Genomic DNA, 26633 nt, shown 5'->3' on the forward strand with positions numbered 1-26633 from the left:
AGTCAAAGGACAGAGAGATCATTTTTCCATTTAAGTACTGAAGAAGGGTTTTATAGTGAAGATGTCAATTAAGAAAGGCCTGAGAAAAAGAAAGTAGAAGCAGGATAAAAAGTAAAAGAGTGGGTAGGTAGTGCTAATATCTCTTATTTCACTGTCTGAAATAGAGATAACAGGTGATAGAGATAATACACTAAAAAATGAAAATAAATAAATAAATAAAGGAAAGCCATTTGCAGAATTAAAACCAAGAACTTAAAGACAGGTACTCAGATGAAGCCTGAGTAGATGCTTCTTTGGTGAGGCATCTCACTGGTAAAACAACACATAAATACTGGTAAAGCAGCAAATATAAGGAGAAGAGGACCGTACCAAGAAAGGAAACTGAAATGCTTCCAGCAGGTTTGGGCAAAGACAAAATAAGGTTTGGATCTGTAGGACTTGAGAAAGGATGACTAAATGCATTTAAAATATTCATTTACTCATTATCTTCAAAATACTTATGATTCCCTATTATGTGCAATAATATTTGGAGTACAAAGTATTTTTCAGTTCTCAAAGTGCTTATAGGCAAGTGAAGGAAAATAGGGACATACATAAAGAAATACAAAAGGAAGAAGTAATGAGAATAAAGTTCTGGAAGCATCCAGAAAAAAAGAGATCACTTCCAAAGAGGCAACAGTGAAGATTTCATGGAGGAAGGGTCACTGAAGTGAGGATCTAAAGGACAGAAGAAAGAGTTCTAGGGATCCAAGATGGCAGGCCAGATTATTATGTACAAGAGTGTCAAGACCACTCAATGAACAAAAGACTTGCACAAATAGTGCTAGAACAACTGTGTATTGACTTGGGCCAGGCACGGTGGCATACACCTGTAATCCCAGTGGTTAATCCCAGTGGTTTAGGAGGCCAAGGCAGGAGGATTTCAAGTTCAAAGCCAGCCTCAGTGAAAGTGAGGCACTAAGCAACTCAGTGAGACCCTGCCTCAAAATAAAATACAAAATAAGGCTGGAGATGTGGCTCAGTGGTTGACTGCCTCTGAGTTCAATCCCCAGTACCAAAAAATAATAGTAATAGTAATTGACTTGGACCGCTTCCTCATACCACACAGAAAAATTAAGTCAAAATGGTCCAAAGAGACTAAAACGTAAAAGCTAAAACTGGAACTTTTAGAGGAAAAAAAAAATGCAAACCAGTAAATCTTTGTAATATTGGATTAGGCAACAATTTCTTAGATATGATAGCAAGAACATAAACAACCAAAGAAAATAATAACTTATACTTCCTCAGAAGTAAAAATATTTGTACCTTAAATTCACTAGCAAGAAAGTTAATGGAAAAAATATTTGCAAATCATAGAACTAATGAGGGTTTAGTATTCAGAATATATAAACAACCCTTAAAAATCAACAATAAAAACTCAGACAACCCAATATTTAATGAGTAAAGGATATGAATATACATTTATCCATAGAAGATCAATAAATTAATAATAATCATATAAAAGGTTCTCAACTTAATTAGTCATTAAGGAAATGCAAATCAAAACTATAGTGAGATACTACTGACACACCCTCCACAATGGTTATAATCGGAAAGATAAACAATATGTATTGGCAAAAATGTGAAGAAATCAGAACTCTAATACATTGCTGGTAAGAATGTAAAATCTTACAGTCCTTTTGGAAAACATTGTGGCAGTTCCTGAAAAAGTTAAAATAATTTAGACTCAACAGACACATTATATATAGAATTACCATAAATAACCAGCAATTCCACTCCTACGTACATACACAAGAGAACAGAAAAAACATGTTTATACAAAATGATTGTTCATAGAAGCATTATTCAAAATAATCAAAAAGTGAAAACTACCCAATGTCTATCAATTGATGAATAGATAAACAAAATACGGTTTATCTGTACAATGTAGTATTATTTGGCCATGAGAAGAAATGAAGTATTGAGACATGCTTTATGTCATGGATGAAACTTGAAAATGTATTACATATAAGAAACCAGAAATAAATGGCCATATATTGTATCATTTCACTTAGATGAAATCCCCAGAACAGGGGAAATCCATGTGGACAATTAGTATATTGTGATTACCAGGCACTTACAGAGGGAAGAATTGCAAAAGATACAGAGCTTCTTTTGGGGTGAGGAAAGCATTCTGGATTTAGTGGTTATGCACACTGTGTGAATATACATAAACCACAGACAGTACACATTTTATGGTAAGTGAAATATATCTTACTTGTTAAAAAAAAAAAAAGTAGGAAAGGAGGTTTCAAGATGGCAGAATACAGCAGGTTGCTTTCTTGGCTGCTCTGTGGCATAAAACCAAGAAATCAGACAGGCAGCTTTTCAACAAGGTGGGTGAATGAACAAAAAATGGGGGGTAACTTTACTGGAATTTAATACTGGACATTCAAAGCATATTGGGGACTCAGGAAGTTGGATATAATAGAATAAGGCAGAAATCTCCAGTATCACAGCCATGCTCCAACCAGAGCAGTCCCTCTGTGGAGGGATAAGGGAATTAAAGGAAGCTGCATTTTTTAGGAGGACTGAAGTGTGTCTGGGTATGGAGTTTGGAGATCGGGGACACTGCTCGACTAAACTGAAAGGCATGCTGCTCAATAGCCTTGTAGTGGAAAGAAACCTCATCTTTCCCAGCAGTGTGCAGAGCACAAAGGAAGAAACAGTTCTACAGCTGCAGCAGCAGAGCCAACAACTGAAGGAGCCAATTCCTGGCAAACCCGAGTTTGACCCAAAATACAGGCCTGGCAAACCCATGCTGCATGACAGTAATTTAGACTCAACAGACACATATAGAATATTTCATTCATCAATGACTAAATACACTTTCTTCTCAGCAGTACGTAGATCCTTCTCTAAAATAGACTATTTCTTAGATCACAAAGCAACTCTTAGGAAATACAAAAAAAAAAAAAAAGAGATAATACCTCACATTCTATCAGATCATAATGGAATAAAATTATAAATCAATGATAAAATAAAAAACAGAAGCTACTCTAACACTTGGAAACTAAATAGTACACTATTGAAAGACCAATGGATAGCAGAAGAAATCAGAGATGAAATGAAAACAAAAGTTGGGAGTTCATAACCCACTTCTATCTAATGTATGAAATATGATATGTCAAGAGCTTTGTAATGTTGTGAACAACCAATAAAAAATAAATTAGATGAAACTGAAAAAAAGAAAACAATTAGAGGTAAATGAGAATTATTACACAACTTATCAAAATCTCTGGGACACTGTGAAGGCAGTGCTAAGAGGAAAATTCAATGCATTGAGCTTATTCATCAAAAGAATAGAAAGTCAGCAGAAAAAATAAAAAAAGAATAGAAAGTCAGCAAACAAAACACCTAACATTACATATATCTTGAAGCCCTAGAAAAAGAAGAAACAAATCAACACCAAAAGCAATAGAGACAGGAAATAATTAAAATCAGAGTTGAAATCAATGAAATTTTAAAAATTCAAAAAATTGACAAAACATAAAATTTGTTCTTTGAAAAAATAAATAAAATTGATAAACCGTTAGCCAAGCTAATGAAGAGAGAGCAATTTATGAAATTATGAAATTTCTCTATGAAATTATGAAAATTCTGTATGAAAAATGAAATATCACAGACATTACTGAAATACAGATGATAATCAGAAACTATTTTGAAAATTTATACTATAATAAAATAGAAAATCTTGAAGACATCAACAAATTTCTGGAGACATATGACCTACACAAATTGAATCAGGAAGACACAGAAAATTTAAAACAGATCAATTTCAAGCAATGAAATTGAAGACACCATCAAAAACCTACAAAGAAAGAAAAGCCCAGGACCAGACGGATTCTCAGTCAAGTTCTACTTCAAAGAAAAACTTACATCAATCCTCCTCAAATTATTCCATGAAATAGAAAGACAGAACCCTTCTAAACTCATTCTATGAAGCTAGTATCATCCTGATAACAAAACTAGACAAAGACATATCAAGGAAAGAAAACTTCAGATCAACATCCCTGATGAACATAGATGCAAAAAATTCTTAATTAAATACTGGCAAATTGCATATAAAACCTACACTGGAGAAAAGATAGCCTCTTCAACAAATGGTGCTGGGAAAGCTGGAAATCAATACATAATAAAATGAAATTAGACCCCTATCTCTCACCCTGCAAAAAACTCAAATCAAAGTGGATCAAGGACCTAGGCATTAGACCATAGACCCTGTACGCACTAGAAGAAAAAGTAAGCCCAAATATCTCCATCATGTTGGCTTAGGGACAGACTTTCTCAATAAGACTTCTAAAGTGTAAGAAGTCAAGAATCAATAAATGATATCATCAAACTAAAATGCTTCTTCATGGCAAAGGAAACAATAAAGAACCTGAAATGAGAGCCTACAGAATGGGGGAAAATCTTTGTCAACTGCACCTCAGGTAGAGCATTAATTCCCAGAATATGAAAAGAACTCAAAAAACTTAACACCAAAAAAACCAACCTAGTCAATAAATGGGCAAAGGAACTGACCAGACACTTCACAGAAGAGGAAATATGAGCCATCAAACAATATATGAAAAAATGTTCAATATCTCTAGCTGCAAGGAGCCATCTCTGAAATACACGTGGATCTTCTTTCGGCATGGAAGCCAGGAAGACATAGGTCTGGCATTGGGAACTTTCTGTGGCTGTCCCACCTCGATAGATGGCCCAATGCACATGACCTTTCTCTCCACTCTGCTAGGAAGATTCCTCATAGTAGCTCTAAAGATGGGCATCACTTGTTAGGAACTAAACAGCCCAACTTTAACCTTTTTTGGAAAAGAGCATTCTATAGAATGTCTTTGATGTTTCCTGATCTAAATAGAGCAGGCACAGGCTCCATTTGGCCAGAGCTCGATCCATCGGATCAGCTTTTCCATCATGCACCTGCTTTTGAAACCATTTTCTGTGTTCTGTGTTTTTGTTCTGTTTTGTTTGTTTTCGTCATTTTACTTCTCTTAGCTTTTTATTTCTCAGCCAACCCATTCTGCCAAGGGGAACCCCATTCCCACCACCCAGACAGGACATGGGTAGGATATAGCAATTAGAAAATGCAAATTAAAACTACACTGAGATATCATCTTACTGCAGGGAGAATGGCAATTATCAAGAATACAAGTAACAATAAATGTTGGCGAGAATGTGGGGGAAAAGGTTCACTCATATGTTGCTTGTGGGACTACAAATTTACATAACCATTCTGAAAAGCAGTATGGAGATTTCTCGAAAAACTTGGAATAGAACCAGTTATCCCACTTCTTGGCATATACTCAAAGGACTTAAAATCAGTATACTATAGTGACACATCCACGTCAATGTTCATAGTAGCTCAATTCATAATAGCTAAGCTATAGAACTAACCTAGGTGACCTTCAACAGATGAATGGATAAAGAAAATGAATTATATATACACAATGGAATGTTACTCAGCCATAAAGAAAAACAAAATTATAGCATTTATTAGAAAATGGATGGAAATAGGGACCATATGCTAAGTGAAATAAACCAGTTCCAAAAAAAACACAAAGATTAATGTTCTCTCTGATATGCAGATATTGACTCTCAATAGGTTGGGGGGAGGGGGAAGGGATGAGGGGAGGTTCACTAGATTGGACAGGGTGGAGTAGAGGGAAGAAAGGGGAGATGGAAATAGGAAAGACTGTAGAATGAATCAGATATAACTTTCCTATGTTCATATATAAATACATGACTATCGTAACTCCACATCATGTACAACCAACAATAATGGGAAGTTATATTCAATGTATGTATGATATGTCAAAATACATACAATTGTCATGTGTAACTAAAAAGAACAAATAAAGAAAAAAACAATTAAAAAATTTAAAAATAGAAAAATTTAAAAATAGAAAAAAATTACAAATAGGATGTTGCTGGGGTAGGGAGAAGGTGGTAAGGGTAAAGATAATCAGCAAAAGAGACCAAAAAAAAAGAAAGTCACAAGATTTTCAAGTTGCCCTAGGAATGATCCAGAGGAGGAAGAATAGGTTTGGAAGAAAGAGGATAAGCATTGTTATGAACATGCTGAGATTCAGGTACTGATATGATATTCGACTGAGATATTCAGTATAAAATTATTAAGAAGGACCAAGAGCTCAGAAAACAAGATCTTTAGACAGCTGAGAAGGATGAAATTGTCAAAAGAATATAAATAAGAGAGAGAACAAAAAAAAAGAAAAGAAAAAGGACCTGGGAACTTTTAGGAGATAGTGAGATTAAATTGATAGAAAAATGAGACAGTGGAGAAGAACAGATAAGCGCACAGGAAAACACATAGTTCCAGAAAACTGTGTAACCACCTATGGCAACTGCTGAGTAGAAGTGAAAGATAAGGGCTAAGAAAATTCCTTTGGGTTTGGTGTAGATGTCATAATTCATTATTTGCTCACTGTGTCTTCACTGTGAGCTGATGTTCTGCCTTTTAGCCATGATAAACCCATTCTGGCTCACTAAAGTGTGGTCAGAGAGTTCTTCCCCTAGAATCAATCAGGAAGCATCAAGAGATAAAGCTAATCAATCTACATTTCACAGAAACAATTATTCAGTAAGGGTTTGCACTCTCCTCTGTACTTTGACATGCATTTTACTAAAATTTACAGTGATAATGTATTTCTAGGGTATAACCCTGCAGTCATAGATTAAGATAACTTATTTGCATCACATTCTTAAGAGGGCATTTTCTTCTCTGCAACTAATTATGCAGTTTTATTTTTCACCTCTCCTCTGTTTTAAATAAATATAAAATAATAGGTTAAAGTTCTTCCAAAGTAATATTTTAAAAAGTTAATTTTAAAATGATCAACTCACCTTTCTAAGTAACTTTTGGAAATAATGACACTATGATATAAGTTTCATGTGATATTTGAAAATTGACCTAATCTTAATAGTCTATTTCTTATAAATATGATCCATGAGAGAGGCTATTTCCCATGTTTTACTGAGTAAAGCATAATTATCATATGTGGCTATTCCAAATTGAAGGGACTATCCAAGAAATTGTTTGATTATCATTTGATAAATCTAAATCTAACCTCCATTGAGATTGTAAACTCATTTAAGCAACATATTTTTCCATCTGAGTCATTCTTTAAACTCTTCTGCATCCTTCATCCAAAATCAAAATGGAAGAGACACAGCACTTTGCATGTAGATGCAGATAACTATCTGGTAAATGATTAGTTCATTATCATTCCTGCATGGTTTCCAACACACTCTCAGAGCAGAGGCAGAAATCAGATATTTAGAAAAAAGCAACTATCACTTATGATCATTTTAGTTTCTGTGCAATCTATGCAGTGTAGAATATCTGGACAGACTAAGGCAAATTAAAGACCTATTAATTCTCTAATGGAAATGATGTAAAACTTGTTGAAATGGGATTTTCTAAAAGCAGTTAAAAAGTAATTCCCCATCAATCACATTTATAAACTTATGTTTTCCTATATGATATTTCAAAACTTTACATTTTAAACAGAGTCTCTTTGGCAGATTCCAAGTGTTTCATGATAATATTCTGAAAAGTTGACAGTTCTAAGGCATCCTGGCGATTGTGAAATTCTTCTATATCAACCAAACGTAATTTTCTGCAAGAGATAAAAAAAAGAACATGATAATATAAGATCAAGCTTGTTTGATACATAACATTTTTGCTAATTGAGCCTTTCTCAAAGACAGCATATATCTACATTTTATCATTATAAAGTATGTTCCACAAAATTAAATATTCAATAACATGAGATTTTCTTAATTTAAAAGTAATGTATATAGTAAAATTCAATAGGGACATAATATAATATTGTGAAATTTCTCTGTGAAGTAGAAGAGCATAATAACTTTGATTTAATAGATAGTTTAAACTGGCTTTTGCTTTTAAGCTGGAACAATTATAACAGAAAAAGAGCGGTTCACTGCTATAGGATTTACTTCTAAAACAAAACTTGCACCTTCTCTGAAAAGGAAGCAGTCCTGAATAGTAGAGAGCCAGGGAGTACAGAAGTTCTCACACCTCACTAAGATCTATTGTATTGGGGCTGAGGTTGTGGCTCAGTGGTAGAGTACTCACTTAGAATGTGTGAGGCACTGGGTTTGATCCTTAGCACCACATAAAAATAAATAAAATAAAGATATTGTGTTTATCTACAACTTAAAAAATTAAAATAAAAAGATCTATCATATCAAAATCTTTTCAACCTGTCTGATTTTTTTCTCTGACACACAACTTGCTACAGTTTTCAATGCAATCCTTTTTTCTCACTGCAATGATATATATTTCATTATGTACATAGTTTACTCATTTAAAATTTTTCTCTGGCCGATTAAACAAAATGAAAGACTAATATTAGCTATTAGTATCATTGTGTTATTCATCTCAATTTAACTACAGAGCTCTTCCCTTGATTGCTGTTTCATTTCCATATGAGTGAGTAATTTTTATGTTCTCTGGAAGATAGTAAACACACTATTAAAAACATCACCTTTGCCAAGCATAGTGGCACATAATTCCAGCTACTCAGAAGACAAAGGCAAGAGAATTGCAAGTTCAAGGCCAATCTGGGAAATTTAGGGAGACCCAGACTCAAAATAAAAATTAGAAAATGTCTGGAGATGTTGCTCAGTGGCAGAGTGTTTGTCAAGCATGAATGAGGTCCTGGGTTTTCTCCAGTACCAAAAACAGAAACAAAAACTGGAAAAAAAAAATCACCACATTTCAGTTGGGCATGCTGGTATGTACCTATAATCCTAGCTACTAAGGAGGCTAAGAAAGCAGGATAATGAATTTGAATGAGGCCAGCCTGGGCACATTATTAAAACACTAACTCAAAAAAAAATCACACTTAAATTTTATGTAAAGACTAAAATACTGATTAGTAAACAAAACATATTGCAAACTTTCTCTCACCAGCTACAAGTTCATCTCAAATTAAGATGCAGTTAGTACATGACATTGACAATACATTAGGCATAAACAGGGAACCAATGCTAGAGAAACTTTCTAGTGTGTTATTCTAGACAATTGCACTTTTTAATGTTTTCATTGATTTTTTATTGATGCATATTAATTATACAGAATGGTGAGTTTCATTGTGGCATATTTGTACATGTGCATAACATAATTTGATTAGTTTTACTCCCCATTACCACCCCTTATCTTCTCCTTCTGCCTCCAACTTCTGTCCTTTCTGTACCTCAACACTCTCTCTTCTACTTTCATGACATCTTTTATTTTCTTTATCTTTCTCTATTTGAGAGAAAACATATGAAACTTGTTTTTCTGAATCTGATTTATTTCACTTAATATGATGGTCTTCAGATTCATCCATTTTCCTAACAAACAACATAATCTTGTTCTTTTTTATGGCTGAATAAAACCCATGATAGATAGGTAGGTAGGTAAGTAGATAGATATTTTATTCATCCATTTTCCTATTGACAGATATGTGGGATGATTCTACATTTGGCTATTGTGAATTGTGCTGGGATAAACAATGGTTATATATACATCTCTAAAATATGCTAACTTTAATTCTTTTGGATAAATATCAAGAAGTGGTACAAATGGGTCAGATGGTAGTTCAATTTGTAGTTTATTGAGGGACATCTATACTGAGTTCTATAGTGACTGTACTAATTTACATTCCTACCAGCTGTGTAGTTCCTTTTTCCCTTACATTCTCAAAAGCATTCATTGCTTTTTGTGTTCTTGATTATTGTCATTGACTGATGAGATGGAATCACAATGTAGTTTTGATTTGCATTTCCTTAATGGCCAACAATGTTGAACATTTTTATATTTCTATATAAATGCAAATATAGAACATTTTTTATATTTATAGATGTTGGCCACTTCTACTTTTTTTGAGAGTGTCTGTTTAGTTCATTTGCCCATTTATTTAATGGGTTATTTGTTTTGGGGGGTTGTTGTATAAAGTCTGCATATTAATTCTCTATTGGAAGAGTAGATGACAAAGATTTTCTCTCATTCTGTGTATTTTAAATAAAATATTTTGAAAATTTAATACAATATTCCCAACCTTCCAGAACTTGGCTGAACTCTGGCCAGTGAAATTTAAGCAATGTGCTATGTGGAACTTCTATGAAGACTCCCTTCAAGGTTTCTGATGCCATTAGAGCAAGCTGTATATATTTTGCTTCCTTGCTGCTTTGTAAAATGAGGAGCACTAGCACCAAGTACTTGAACCCTTGAAAATGGATGTCATGAAAGAGAAAGAAAATCTCAGGGCCTAGGACCCTAATAGATATTATATCCATCAAGGATTGACTGTATATCTTTAAGCTTCTTCTACCTGATAAAATAAATGATACAGTATTTAAGTTACTATTAATTTGTACTCTCCATTATATGCAATAAACTTAACAAAAAATGCAACAGCACAATCTTCTTGGTCAACTATTTGAACATTATTATATTTTAAAACTGTAGCTGTAAATCAGGCTACTGATGTGTGTAGTAGAACAGTACCAAATAAGAAGTAGCTGCTCAGAAGGAGCTCTGGAATTTACTTTGCCTCATAGCCATGAGAAGAAATTTCCTTAGTTCCTTAGTATTTGATTTGAGAAAGAATTCTAGGCATAAGCTCCATCTGTAATGTTTTGAGATTGAAAGGTTTTACAGTACAATTTCCCATGAAATCTCTGGGGATAATATTTCCTATTTTTTTCAGGTAGCTCTATTATTAAGAAGATGCAAAAAAAAAAAAATACTACCAGACATTGTTTCTATTTTCTCAGGGAAAAAAATACAGCACTGTAATAATAGTTTAAACCATTGGTTTAAAACAACAGAAAGGATCAGATAAAAGAATATTATTCACTATGCATTAGCTTGAGCTTAGTTGGCATAAAAAATGTTTATGTCTTTTTAAAAATTTTATGATAATGAGCCTTCTACCAACTAAAACCTACAGAATGGGAGAAAAATTTTGTCAGTTACTCTTCTAACAGAGAATTAATATTCAGCATATATAAAGAATTCAAAAAACTTAACACCAAATATAAATAATCCAACAAATAATGGGAATATGATCTTAACACAAATTTCTCAAAAGAAGAAATACAACTGCAAATTGGTGTAGCCAATATGTGAAGCAGTATGGAAATTCCTTGGAAACCTGGGAATGGAACCACCATTTGACCCAGCTATTCCTCTCCTCAGACTATACCCAAAAGACTTTAAAAACAGGGACATAGCCACATCAATGTTTATAGCAGATCAATTCACAATAGCTAAACTGTGGAGCTAACCTAGATGCCCTTTAGTAGATGAATGGATAAAAAATGTCGCATATATACACAATGGAATTTTACTCAGCATTAAAAGAGAATAAAATCATGGCATTTGCAGGTAAATGGATGGCACTGGAGAAGATAATGCTAAGTGAAGTTAGCCAGTCCCAATAAAATAAATGCCAAATGTTTTCTCTGATATAAGGAGGCTGACTCAGAGAGGGGTAGGGAGGGGGAGCATGGGAGGATTAGATGAATTCTAGATAGAGAAGAAGGGTGGGAGGGAAAGGAAGTGGGCAGAGTATGAGCAAGGATGGTGGAATGTGATGGACATCATTATCCAAAGTACATGTATGAAGACTCGAATTGGGTGTGAACATACTTTACATACAAATATAGATATGAAAAATTGTGGTATAAATGTGTAATAAGAATTGTAATGCAAAAAATAAAAATAACAAAAAAGTACATGTATGAAGACATGAATTGTCGTGAACATACTTTATATATACAAAGATATGAAAAACTGTGCCCTATATGTGTATTAAGAATTGTAATGCATTCCACTGTCATGTATTTTAAAAAATAAAATCAATTAAAAAAAAAGAAATACAAATGGTCAACAAATATGGGAAAAAATGTTCATCGTAATAGGAATTTTACAAAAAGAATCCCACAAAAATAGAAGAGACCAATAGAGTCAAACAAGGGGTAGAAAGGAAGGAATAAAGGGAGAACATGAAGAAATACTGGGGATGAAATCTGCCAACTTTTGGTATATCCATATATGAGTATGCCATAATAAATACTGTATTTATATATAGTTATAAGGCACTAATTAAAATAATAATGATGACAGAAGGGAGACCAGTAGATTAAAGCAAGGGGATCACGGACATGGGGGTGAGGAGGGCAGTGAAAAGGAAGGTACAGAGGAATAAGATTGATCAAACTATGTTCTGTGCATGTATGAAAATGGCATAATGAATATGACAATTATGTATAATTACAATGTACCAACAAAGTTAAATTTTAAAAATTCTACATAACAGTCAATGTATATATTTTACATCTGAGTTTTAGTAGTCATTTTATTTGTTTCAGGTAACAGGCACGAAATTAAAGCCTCTAGTATACTAAGAGGTCATAAATTGATGAGAAAAGACAAAGAACTCAAGAGGAAAATAGAAAAAAGATATAAACAGGAAATTCACAATCAAAAATATACAAATAACCCCCCCCCAATACAAAAAATGCTCAAATTCCCTAGTAGCCCAACAAATGCAAACAGAAATAACAATGAAAAACAAATTGATTGATTAAACAAATTCTATGGTACACATAGCTAGTGTTTTGGAGAAAGAAATTTTCCTTTGCAACTGACACAAATGTAAAGTATCAAATATTCCTGGAAAGAACTAGCAACATCTACTAAAATGAAAACACAAAATGCATTGATCCAGCAATCAATCCCACCTTCAGGAATCTATCCCATGGAAAGAAAAAGTACCAATAAATAAGAACATGCACACAAGGCTGTTTCCTAATGCATTGGTCATAATAGGAGAAACTTAAAAGCAAAATGAATTATCTTTGAAGGAGGTAAAGATGAGAAAAATGATGATTCATCTATACTATGAAAAATTGTATGTTTTTGAATAAACTGCATCTATACCAGTTTAGTCATAGGGATTTCTGCAAAATACAGTGGTACACATTTATATATTTCTGCAAGGTATCTATGTATATGTATGTGGTAATTCAAATGCATGTGGTTATATGAGCATAAAACATTGAAAATACCCACTTAACTGATATCATAAATCTTTTGGTTGGGTTCATAGAAAGAAAGGCAAGCTAAGGAAAAGAAAGGTAGATAAGAATCAAGCAAAATAAAGAAAGACTGTACTTAAGAAGATTGTATGATTACATTTATATATTTATATAAAATTACATATGCATCTGTACAAGAAAATTAGGGAGATGAAGATGATGAATTAGAGGAAGGCTATGCTTTCAGTTGCTCCATGCCTAAGGATTCAAGCAGCAAGAGCACTATTTCTCGATAAGGTGGATGAAAGAAGGAATTCACTGAAACTCAATATCAAACAGGAAGAATCTCAGAGACTCAGAAATTTGGGTGAACTGAGCAAAAACATGAAAGCGTAGATTGGAGCCAAGTAGCGGCAACAGAAGTGCTGGTTCACTGCAGAGGGAAAAGTAATACAAACAGAGACACACAGCAGATAAATTTGTGATTAATCAAAAAATCCTGTTAGATTAGAAAAGCAGCCTGAACTTAGCTGATCCAGAGACTCCACAGAGAACTGGTGTTTGAAAAGTTATGTTTCTCAATAAGCAAGTGGAGAGCCAGGAGCCATCTTAAGGAGGCTATGCCACAACTTGCTGTAGAAGCTCAAATTGTAGCAAACATTGCCATACTGTCCTAGAAAGCACCTGTCTTGACCTACAGTGTACCCAGCAGATAAGTAAATGGACACAGAGAAGATTGTGCCCAAGGGTATTCAAGTCAGAAATGCAAAGAGGAGTGCAACTCACTCTCCTTTGATTCTGGTGGCTCACAAGACCAGCTGAAGAGGATGAGGAAACTAACTGATCAGGCAGAGTGAATAGGGACTAAACCTGGGAAGGCAGTATTCTTGGGCAACAGAGTGTATGAGATCTGTGGAGAATTGACTGTCCTGCCCCAGGAATAGAATTCTAGGAAGGCTCCTGAAATACAGGAATCCCAGCAGGTATAGCATATGTCTTACCCTGGAGGTATGATATTCTAATCTCTCCAACAAGGATTCTACCCAACAAAGTCCATAAGGACTGATCAAACCTAAGTTCCAACCATTAGAACTTCCCTCTTAGAACTTTGCAGCAGCCCCTTCCTGGAAGAGCACCTATTTGGTCTGTCAAGACAAAAATCCCAATTACAGTACTTCTCATTCTATCTTATACTGGTGGGTAGGAAAACTGAGAGTTATGTCACCAACTTCACCTTTAGGTCATTCAGTGGGTAGCTTGGTGAGCAAAACAAAAAGAGGTAGGCGTTAACAATCCCTAATCTTTTCCCCAACACTCACTCACTCTCTCCCAAGAAAAGGAAAGAAAGAAACTTGGCAGTAGAAGTGACCATCCATTTATCAACAATTTTGACCACTTCAGTAGAGACAATTTTTTCATTAAGAATCATTGTTCCTGTGGCTGGGGTATGGCTCAAGTGGTAGCACGCTCGCCTGGCATGCACAGGGCGCTGGGTTTGATCCTCAGCACCACATAAAAAATAAAATAAAGATATTGTGTCCACTGAAAACTAAAAAATAAATATTAAAAAAAATCATTGTTCCTATTTCTTTTCTTTTCCATTTTTATTTTGGCATGTATGTGTTCTTGCTGCACTGATTTGTTAGTGGAGAATATATATGTATTCTCTCTCTCTCTTTTTATATATATATATATATAAATATATATATAAATATATATATATATACAAATAAACAAACATTTACATACATGTAAATATCTTCTTATTTTTAGAATTTTTTTGGTAATAGTTATTTTCCTTGTCTTTTGAGGGTTTGAGTATTTTTGGTCTGTTTATTTTGATTTGGTTTGGTTTTTGCTTGCTTATTTCTTCTGTACAGCCAACTTCTCTTGTTCTCTCCTCTCTCCCTTTACTTTGTTTTTTCTATTTTTTTCTCCTTCTTTATAGCTATTACTTTCCACATCTCTTCTGCATTCTCTATTCATGTTTTGAACATTCTAAACTTTCTTTTACCTTCCTATCACATTATCTTTTCACTTAATGAACTGAATTTTTACCATCTTTTCTAACTATTTGGTTTATATAACTCCATATCCCACCATTCACATGAATGCGGTTATTAGTATTGTGGATGACACAGTAGACAACTACTAATTAACATCAGACCTAGTTCACAGCTATTTATTATTCTTGCTGTTGGCAATTGCTGACTCCACTGTTCCTGTTTTTGTGGTAATTAGTACTGTTGTTGTAGATGACACAGTAGGCACTGGATCCTTATTTAATGCTGTATACTGTTTGCTTTGGTTGTTGTTATTCTTAATTTCTCCCTTTTCTGTGAGGTACTGGGAATCCACAGGGACACTACAAGTTAACAAGATAGACACACTGCTGCTGAACTAAATGCAGTCAAAAGACAACTCATCTTGATCCACACACAAAATAGTCAAACTTCAGCAATACTTTAATACAAAGAATAGAAGAAAGAAATAAAAATCCCAAACTGACAACCAGACCCCAAGGAAGAATAGCTAGGAGGTGCTGTCAAGTCCCACCCATGGATATCCACTACTACAGCAAAAACAGACAAAATCAACACAAAGGCTGTAGAGACTACAACTACAATGGGTCTCAACCTACATGACTCTAGAACACTTTGGTAAAAAATAAAAACAAAAAGCCTGTGCCCTAAAAGGGCCCACACATAAGAGTGGGAAAGAAAACCATCCTAGCAGATGAATAAAATTCAATATAGGAAACAAAAAATATGAAAACACAAGGTAACAAAATGTCTCCTAAAATTCATAATTCACCAGCAACTGACTTTAGAGATATTGAAGTAGATGAAATATCATGTAAAGAATTCAAAATAATGGTTATAAAAATAATCAATGAATTCTAACAGAACACAGAAAAACAACTGAGTGAATTAAGGAACACAGTACAGGATATGAATTTGAAACACAATGAGGAGGTAGAGATGTTGAAAAAGAACCAGACAAATATTGTGAAAAAAGACATTATAAATCAAATAAAATGTTCAATTGAAAGTCTCTCTAATAGAGTAGACAATGCCAAAGACTGAATCTCAGAGCTGGAAGGCAGTGGCCAGCCTTGAACAGAAAATAAGTAACCATGATCAGAATATCCAAGAATTCTGTGACAACATTATGATTCCAAATTTAAGAATCACTATAATTGGAGAGAGTTGTAAGATAAAGGCTAATAGCATAGATATATATACTCTTCAGGGAAATAATAACAGAAAATTTTCCAAACTTAGAAAACAAGAGATGGACATCCAGATAGAAGATGCATTCAGAACACCAAACAGACATGATCAAAAAATAACCTCTCCAAAACACATTATAATTGAAATACCTAATATACAGAAGAATAATATCGAATTTTAAAAGCCTCAAGAGAAAAAATGAAGGTCACATTTAGAGGCAAGCCAACTGGAATTACTTCTGTTTTCTCTGCACAAACTCTAAAATTCAGGAGGGCTTGGAATAATGTGTTAAAAGCCCTAAAAGAAATTAACTGTTAACCAAGATTACTAAATCCAGATAATCTATCCTTCAGAATCCAAGAATAAGTAAAAACCTTCCAATGTAAACAGAAATTAAAAGAATTTACAACTACTGGGCTGGGGTTGTATTTTAGTGGCAGAGCACTTGCCTAGCATGTGCAAGGTACTAGGTTCAATCCTTAGCACCACATAAAAATAAATAAAGGCATTCTGTTCATATATAACTACAAAAAATGTTTTTAAAAAAAGAATTTACAACTACTAAGCTAGCACTATGGAAAAAAATCAAGAAATACTTCAAAACGGAATAAAAACATGTTCACAAATGAATAAATATGATTTTATGAGTAGCTAAGCAAATGGGAAACAAGACCAAATTAAATATTAGAAAAAAATCAAAATGGCAGGAATTAATAAGAACATTTAACATAAATATTCTCAAGTCTCTAATTATAAGACATAGGATGGCAGAATGAATTAAAAATACAAGACCCAACTATATGTGGTTTTCAAGAGACTCACCTTACAGGCAAGATGGCCACAGGCTTAAAATTAAAGATGTAAATTGATATAAATAGGCAGGCTGTAAATAAAATAAGCAGGAGTAGCTACTGTCATATCTGACAAACCTGATTTCAAGTCAAAATTATTCAGAAGAGACAAAGAAGGTCACTTCATACTGGTAGAGGGAATAATTCAACAAGACAATATAACAATAGTAAACATTTATGCCCCAAACATTGGTGCACCTCATTATATGAAACAGACACTACTCAAATTAAACATTCAGATAAACCCCAGTACAATAATGCTGGCTGATTTCATCACACATCTCTCACCAATAAAGAGGTTAGGCAGATATAAACCTAGTAAAACTCTTTAGACCTAAAAAAATTTATAAATCAAAGGAACTTAAATGACATCTATGGAATATTTCATCCAACAATAACACTTTCTTCTTAGTTGCTCATGAAAACTTTCTCCAAACTAGACCATATTTTAGGTCACAATGAAACTTTTAGCAAAAACAAAACCTGATATAATTCCTTCATCTCATCTGCTCATAATGGAATTAAAGTAGAAATCAACACCTAAAAACCCTACAAAAACTACATAACTACATAAACCTGTAGATTATAGATTGAATACACTTTTGAATGAAGAATGAGTGATCAAAGAAATCAGGGGACACTATAAAGGTCTTTCTAAAAGACCTTTTTTAGCTTTTTTAGCTATGAGTGCCTACATGGGAAAATCAGAAAGATCCCAAATAAAAATATATAATGCTACATCAAAAGGCAACCTTATTGGTTGATAAACAAAAATAAACCAATTTATTCTTGATAAACAAGAATAAACCAATTCTAAAATCAGTAAAAGGAATAAAATAATTGAGATAAAAGCCAAAATCAATGAAACTGAGAACAACAACAACAAAAAAACAACAATACAATGGATCAATGAAACAAAGAGTTGTTTCTTTGAAAAGAAAAACAAGATTGATAAGACCTTAGCTAAACTAACCAAAAGAAAAAGAAGATTAAAATTTGTTAAGGTCTGTAAACAAGTCAAAATAACACCTGGTATTTTGCCAGGGGAATGTTAGAGTTCATAAACAAGTCTGGATGGTGGCTGGCAAAATGCCAGAGGGAGTGGTTTGAGAAGTAACAAAAGTGAGCCATTAAGTGTGGAGATTTCTTATTGGTTGACTGATGTATCTAGTTTATGCTAATTAAGATAAGCTGTGCAAAATGTATAAATAGCTCTGTTGTCCTACAATAAATGGCTCCTACTCCTGCTGTATCAATGTACACAAGTTATTCGTCAATTTTGCTGCAGCCGGACTGCGGCAAAAATTAATCATAAAAAAAGGAGAAATCACCATAGATACTATAGAAATCCAGAGAATCATTAGGAACTATTTTGAAAACTTATATTCTGATAAATTGGAAAACCTAGAAAAAATATGATCTGCTAAAAAAGAGGACATAAAAAACAAATAAATAACTAGCAATGAGATAAAACAATAAAAAAAGCCTTCAACAACAACAAAAATCCTAGGCCCAGTTGGATTCTCAGCTGAATTTTACCAGGCCTTTAAAGAAGATATTCCTCAAATTCTTTCATAAAATAGAAAGGGATGGAACACTTGTAAATTCATTCTATGAAGCCAGTATTACCCTCATACCAAAAACCAGATAAGAAAACATCAAGGAAAGATAACTATAGACAAATATCACTGATGAAACTAGATGCAAAACCCCTTAATAAAATATTAACAAATCATATTCAACAAGGTATTAAGAAGATTGTATATCATGACAGTTTTAGTCAGCTTTTTTTACTGCTCACACCCAAAGACCTGACAAGAACAATGAGAGGAAGAAAAAAGTTTATTTGGGGGATTATGGTTTCAGAGGTCTTAGTCTATAGATGGCTGACTCCATTGCTCCTGGCATCATACAGGAAGAGTGCGGTGGAGGAAAGTGGCTCAGGACATCACACCAGGAAGCAGACAGAAAGTTTCACTCCACTCATCAAGGACAAAATTTTACTCCAAAGGCGTGCTCCCAGGAACCCACCTCCTTTAGCAACACCCTATCTGCCTACAGTTACCACCCAGTTAATCCCTATCAGGAGATTTTTATACTTATTAACTTAAGACTCTCTTAACCCATTCATTTCACTTCTAAACTTTCTTGCCTTGTCTCACACATGAGCTTTTGGGGGGACACCTAACATCTACACCATAACAATGACCAAGTTTGTTTTTATCTCGGGGATGTAAGAATAGTTTAACATATACAAATTAATAAATGTAATTCGCCACAATTATAGAATCTGAAACGAGATACAGATGTCTACTCTCACCACTCCTATTCAATATAGTACTAGAAATTCTAGTCAGAGAAATGAGGGAAGAGAAGGCAATAACAGGAATAAAACCAAAAAAATGGATGAAGTCACATTATCACTGTTTGCAGATAACATGATCCTATACTTAGAAGATGCAAAAATCTCTACCAGAAGGCTACTAGAGCTAATAAACAAATCCAGCAAAGATACAGGTTACAAAATCAGCATACAAAAATCAATACCTTTCTTATAAACCAATAATGAATCTAGTGAGAAAGAAATCATGAAAACAATTCCATTCACAATAGCCTAAAAAACAAAAACCCTAGGAATAAATCTATCCGTAGAGATAAAAGACCTCTACAAATAAAAAAGAAGAATTGAAGAAAACACAAGAAGATTTTAAGACTTTCCATATTTATGCATAGGGAGAATAATATTGTTAAAATGGCTATACTACCAAAAGCAATATACAGGTTTAAAGCAATCTCCATCAAAATACCAATTACATTCTTCCCAGAACCAGAAAAAGTCCTAAAACGCATGTGGAAAAACAAAAGACCCATAATAGCCCAAACAATCCTAAGCCATAATAGCAATGCTGAAAGTCAACTCAAAATGGATAAAGACTTAAGAATTAGGTCAGAAACTATAAAACTCCTAGAAAAAAATGCATATGTGCAGGCAATGACTTTCTTTATAGGACCCCTAAAGCTCAAGAAATAATGCCAAGAGTTAATAAATGGGATGGCATCAAATTAAAAAGTTTTTGCACACAAAGGAAACAATTAAGGTTGTGATGAGACAACCTACAGAATGGGAGGAAATCTTTGCTAACTGCTCTTCTGAAAGAAAATTAAAATCCAAATATATAAAGAACACAAAACACTTAACACAAACATAATACAATTAATAAATGGGCAAATGAACTAAACAGATACTTCTCAAAAGAAAAAATAAAATTGGCCAACAAATATATGAAAAAAATGTTCATCAGTAGCAATTAGAGAAATGCAAATCAAAACTATACTGAGATTTCATCTCACTCCAGTTAAAATGGCATCATCAAAAGTACAAACAATAAATACTAGAGAAGATATGGAGAAAAATTAACACTTTTACACTATTGGAGAGACTGTAAATTAGTACAACCACTATGGAAATCCATATGGAGCTTCCTCAAAAGACAAGGAATGAAACTACCATATGACCCAGCTATACCATTCCTTGGTATTTATCCTAAAGAATTAAAATCAGCATACTATAGTGATACATACGTATCCATGTTTAACTGCACAATTCACAATAGAATGGAACTAGTATGGGTGCCCACCAATAAATAAATGGATAAAGAAAATGTGGCATATATACACAATGGAGTTTTATTCAGCCATAAAGAAGAATGAAGTTACATAATTTGCAGGAATATAGATGGAACTTGAGAACATTATATAAGTGAAATAATCCAAATTCAAAGTCAAGGTTGTATGTGTGTTTTCCTTTAGATATAGGAGCTAAAGAAAAAAAAAAGGAAAAGAAAGGTGGGGAGGGAAACATGAAAATTGAAAGGATATCAATAGAGTAGAAAAGGAACCCGGGGGAGGGAGGAGGAAAAGGGAGAGGAGTAATACTGGAGAATAATATTGGCCAAATCATATTGCTATATTGTGTGCATGTATGAATATTTAACAATGAATCCCACTATTATATACAACTATAATAAACCACTTTAAAATATGAAAAAAAGAAATTAAATTTAAAATTTGTTAAAGGAAGAAAGGAAAAGAGAGATGGAGTAAGAAAAGGGGCCTTAGACACCATGAACTCAACAAGCAATCATTTTATATGTGGAAAAATTGAGGCCGAGGGAGAACCAGTCTGTGATCTGATAGAGACATAGCTGGGCAAGCTGGAATGGGGGTTAGGTGCTTCATGTGCCCCTAGAATCTGATATTAGAAGTTCAGAGAAGTTAGTTGGCCAGGCCCCAGAGGGTATGTACAGAGGGTTTCCAAGGCCAGGGACCCTGCCTGTGCTTCTGTAATACACATATACTTAGTGTAGTTCTAAAGGAAGTGTATTTCCCTTGGCTGTTCTATAGGAGGCAGAATAACATACTCATTTATTGTGCCCCTATGCAATAAAACCCTGAAAACTCTGGAGAGCAGGTTACATGTAAGCAAGCAGGGCCTGTGGTTGGGGTGGTGAGGATAGGCTTGCCAGACCACCCTTGTACTCCAGCTTTGGACACTAGGGTGCCATCTCATCTATCATAAGGGTAGGGGCAGATACAGGTTTTGGAAAACCTGAAAAGATGTCCTTTTTAAGAAAAATAATATAAATCTACATTTGGTTTTGCAAATTTTAAAAATATACATGCATGTGAGTATATTATCAGAATGCTTCCCAGGTCCTTAGAAGGGGACTGAAATGCAGCGGATGGTGAAGTTGAAGGTCCAGCATAGCATGTTGAACCCTTCTCTTTACCCTAAGGGGCCAAGTTCTTTTTCTCCACCAACTACCACCAACCAGGCTTCACATTCAGCTGCCAAACACTCTGCGTCACAAAGCCAAAACAAGAGCTAGGAGACAGGCCATGTTTCCCAGCAGTCATCCTGGACTTCACCTCACGTCACTCACTTGGGCAATAGTCACCAGGTTTCCACATGCGTTAAAGGATTGTAACGATTAAAGTTCTGTGTAATTTAAACAAAGTATGACAATTCGGCCTCTTATCTGAAATTATCCTTAAAGTACTTGCGGTATTCAACTGAGGAAGAAGGGCAGAACTGGGTTAGAAATAAAAGGCAATACTCACTCTATGTATGTCTATATTGTGTACTTAAAACCAGGTTTGAATACTTTGCATATTTACCTTGTATTTGTAATTCATGTTTTAATTTGCAGTTTAACTAATAAAAGAAATAATTAAGATGTGATACAGGGCTGGGGTTGTGGCTCAGTGATAGAGCACTAGCCTAGAACATGGGAGGCCCTGGGTTCGATCATTAGCACCACATAAAAATAAATAAAATAAAGGTATTGTGTCTAACTACAACTAAAAAATAAATATTTAAAAAAAGATGTGATACAAATAACTTTTATCTCTCTTTTAAAAACCTCAAAAAATCCAGAAATAAATACTCACTTAAATGTACTATGCCACAAATCTAGCACAGCCAGCATCGTGGGATTCATCGCATTCAAGTGATCCCTAATATAACTACTTGCAGCTAAAAAAGATGTTCTCCAAGGTTTTGGCAGAATTTCCATCCTGAAAACAAAGAGAAAATATTTAATTACTTATTTTTAATAATCAAGAGAAAGTATTGGGCTAGAGTATAGCTCAGTGATAGAGCGATTGCCTAATATTCATAAGACCCTGAGTTCAATCTCCAATACAGCAAAAAAAAAAAAGAAAGAAAGAAAGAAAAGAAGTATGTTTACAATAAATGCAAATTTTTAGCAATAATTATTTGCTTTTAATAAAAATATATCACCTAATAAATAATACAATATTCAATTATTTTTAAAAATATATACAGGGTATACTCTATATGGCTTAGTATAATTTCATTATAATAATGATTATCCAACTAAATTTTAATCTTTAGCACATAAATTAATTTTTGTCTGTAAATACTTGATCTGATTGAGTCTACAAATAACTTACAATGATATCTTTGTAGCCAGATATCTTTCATATGTGAAAAAACTCTTGTTAATTTTAGGGTATACAACATTTGGATTTTGCCTTTATTTTTAAAATGTTTTAAGGACACAGTCCAACTTGCCTGTGGAAATTCCCTTGAACATTATCATCTGTTAATGTGTAAAGAACATTTTCAAATCACAGATATCCTTTAACATTCTTAACTGAAGACTCATTTGTTCTGTAACTCCAATGATTTAAATAATCATCCTTTAAATATTAAATATATGCCATCTTTATCTTTCAGAATACAGATGGTTCCCAACTTACAATAGTTGGACTTAGGATTTTTCAGCTTTATGATGGTGCAAAAGCAATACATATTCAGTAGAAAATGGACTTTGAATTTTGAATTTTTCCAGGATTGGCAATATGCCACAGCGATAATAGTTTCTCATGATGTTGGGCAGTAGCAGGGCACTGTATCTTATAGCTAGCCATGCAATGAGGAAGGTAAACTGTGGAACACAGCAGACTATGTTGGTAAGCTATGATGTTCAATAGGTAGGCATATTAAATGTGTTTTCATCTTACAGTATTTTCAAGCCTCTGTATATTTCAATATCCATTTTTTACTATAATGTTTTATTCTAACGGATTTTAAACAGTTTGTCCTGTTTTGCTCCATAGTAAGATTAATTTAACTTTAAGGTGTGATTGCAATACCTCCTATATAATTATGAAGGATAATTCTTGTCTTTCCCCAGGAGAACAGATATTCTCCATAGAAAATAAGTGGCTACTTGTTGTTTTCTTCTTTTTTTTTTTCCCTTTTTCTTTTCTTTCTTTTTTTGAGGGGAACATTTTTAATTAAAAAAAAAAAGAAAGTAAAACTGAATTGCTTCTTAATTATATAAGTCCCATTCTTCAAACTATTTAAGAGATTTATTCCTAAATGTCAATTAGTTTTAAGGGAAAATATACAGCAAGTGTATTTTCCCATTATATGGTCTATAATTTAATCCATGTACTAAATTAAGACATTCTATATATGTATATTTTCTTTTTTAAAATTTTTTTTAGTTTATACTTGATTTTTTATAAAAATAAATGACAGTGGAATGCATTACAATTATTGTTACACATATACAGCACAATTTTTTATATCTCTGGTTGTATACAAAGTATGTTGACACCAATTCGTGTTTTCATACATGTATTTTGGATAATGATGTCCATCACATTCCACCATCCTTCCTAATCCTTGCCCCTTCCCTTCCCTTCCCACCCCCTGCCCTATCTAACTTCATCTATCCCATGCTCCCTTCTCCCTACCCCACTATGAGTCAGCCTCCTTATATCAGAGAAAACATTTGGCATTTGTTTTGGGGGGATTGGCTAACTTCATTTAGCATTATCTTCTCCAATGCCATCATTTACCTGCAAATGCCATGATTTTATTCTCTTTTAATACTGAGTAAAATTCCATTGTATATATATGCCACATTTTTTTATCCATTCATCCACTGAAGAGCATCTAGATTGGCTCCACAGTTTAGCTATTGTGAATTGTGCTGCTATAAACATTGATGTGGCTGTGCCCCGGTAGTATGCTGTTTTTAAGCCCTTTGGGTATAGTCTGAGGAGAGGGATAGCTGGGTCAAATGGTGGTTCCATTCCCAGATTTCCAAGGACTCTCCATACTGCTTTCCATATTTATGCATATTTTCTACAGGTTTCCAAATGTGTTTTTGTGAAAGTTATCATCAAGCTTTGATACCCCACCACATCTGAAGCCTTTCACTACTTGCTGTGGAGACACAAAGACATTTCAGGTTCTCTCCACCATCTAAGTGTACATCTGTCCATGTGATTAATCATCTGTCCATCTATTCATCAATTTGTAAATGTAACATACTATAGTTTAAATACATCAATAAAGATTATAATAAAAATTAGTTGAATATACGAAATATCTACATACACATATGTAATTATCTAATACATATGTTTAGATATAAATTATAAACATGTGTATGAGAAAACATGGCATGTAAATATATTATATAAACATAAACAGTCACATAAAATCAATGTTCTTAGAGAAACTTGACCACTTACTCAGCACGATGGGGTGGAAGTTCAATTGTCTTTTTATCATCTTCTTTTTCTCTAGGGTCTTTTAAAACAAAATCAACTAAAAGAAAATTGTAAAGTTTTTATAAATAACCTTATATTAATTATGCATTTACAAAACTAATTACAAGCAATTATAAAACTAATTATATTAAAATTAATCAATTAAATTAAGTTTTTAATAATAAACAATCTTTGTACTTATGAAGAAAATTTTTATAACTTATGATTACAATCAGATTTGCATCTTTGAGAATATCTGTTCTCTTTCTTAACAATGTGTCCCTGTTCTTTCATTTGAAAATGATAATTGTTTTTAATATTACATTGTCCTTTATAGCTTTTTCACCAAAAGTATTCTTATTGAATTGAAACTCATCAAAACAGAGTAGTTTTCTTTCACTGTAGAAAGAAACATATCAACTTTTTAAAATTTGTCTTTTTAGTTAATTTTATTTATACATGGTACTGAGAATCAAACCCAGTGCCTCACACATGCTAGGCAAGCACTCTACCACTGAGCCACAACTTGTTCTCTTGGTCAGTTCAAACTTGTTGTCTTTTAAATAGCATAAGTGGGTAAAACTATCTTATCATAAAATCAGTCAAATAAGCTTAAAATCAGTCAAATAAGCTACTTCTGCTTTTGTTTTCAGTGGTCTTTAAATCACAAATACCAATTCTCTTGCCTGTCTTTCAAGAATCTCTTTATAAAATGCAAATATGCCATTACCACCTTGCTTAAAATTCTTCAGAGCCTGTTCATTACCTTCAGTTGCTTTAAAAAGAAATATAAGACCTTCAGATAGTGTCCCCTTCCCCAAAACACATGCTATACTTTGGTTACCAAAACTGCCATAGCTTGTACCATTTCCTAAGACAAACATGTTCTCGAGAACACATTCCTTATCCTTCAAGATTCAGTTCAGGGGCCTCCAGAGTCCTTCCTAACAAGTTGGGCTAATATCTTCTCCCTTACGTCCTGTGTCTGTCTTCTTATTGCACTTACTACTGTGCTTTATAGTTCAGTGATTTGTTCATCTCCCTCATTATACTATTTGGCTCTTTATATATTACCAAGATATTCGATCCCTCATTATACTATTTGGCTCTTTATATTACCAAGATACTCAATAAAAATCAAATGCAATGAATGATCTGGGAACACTTTTGGGAAGTGTTCAGGGAAGTGTTCCCAGGTCACCCCAAAGTGTTGTGATGTCTCCAACTTTGAACAGAGCATCAGTTATACCAGTTTTATTACTGCAACCAACTTGGGAACCTTTTTTAGAAGTATGGATTCCAAGGTCCCATCTCCAAGCATTTTAATTCAGGTTAGACCAGA

General features: G+C 33.6%; 1 protein-coding gene across 1 annotated transcript in view; it reads right to left on the minus strand.

The window, feature by feature from the left end:
• Dnah7 (dynein axonemal heavy chain 7) overlaps positions 1–26633 on the minus strand; it is a 293210-nt gene that overhangs the window by 231571 nt on the left and 35006 nt on the right. The window contains exons 8-10 of the mRNA XM_040294623.2: positions 25274–25349; positions 22649–22774; positions 7560–7679 (exon numbers count right to left, since the gene is read on the minus strand). Coding sequence (XP_040150557.2) covers positions 7560–7679; positions 22649–22774; positions 25274–25349 — 322 coding nt within the window. The remainder of the gene's footprint in view (positions 1–7559; positions 7680–22648; positions 22775–25273; positions 25350–26633) is intronic.

This window comes from Ictidomys tridecemlineatus, chromosome 7, assembly GCF_052094955.1.
Source record: "Ictidomys tridecemlineatus isolate mIctTri1 chromosome 7, mIctTri1.hap1, whole genome shotgun sequence".
Lineage (NCBI taxonomy): Eukaryota > Metazoa > Chordata > Mammalia > Rodentia > Sciuridae > Ictidomys > Ictidomys tridecemlineatus.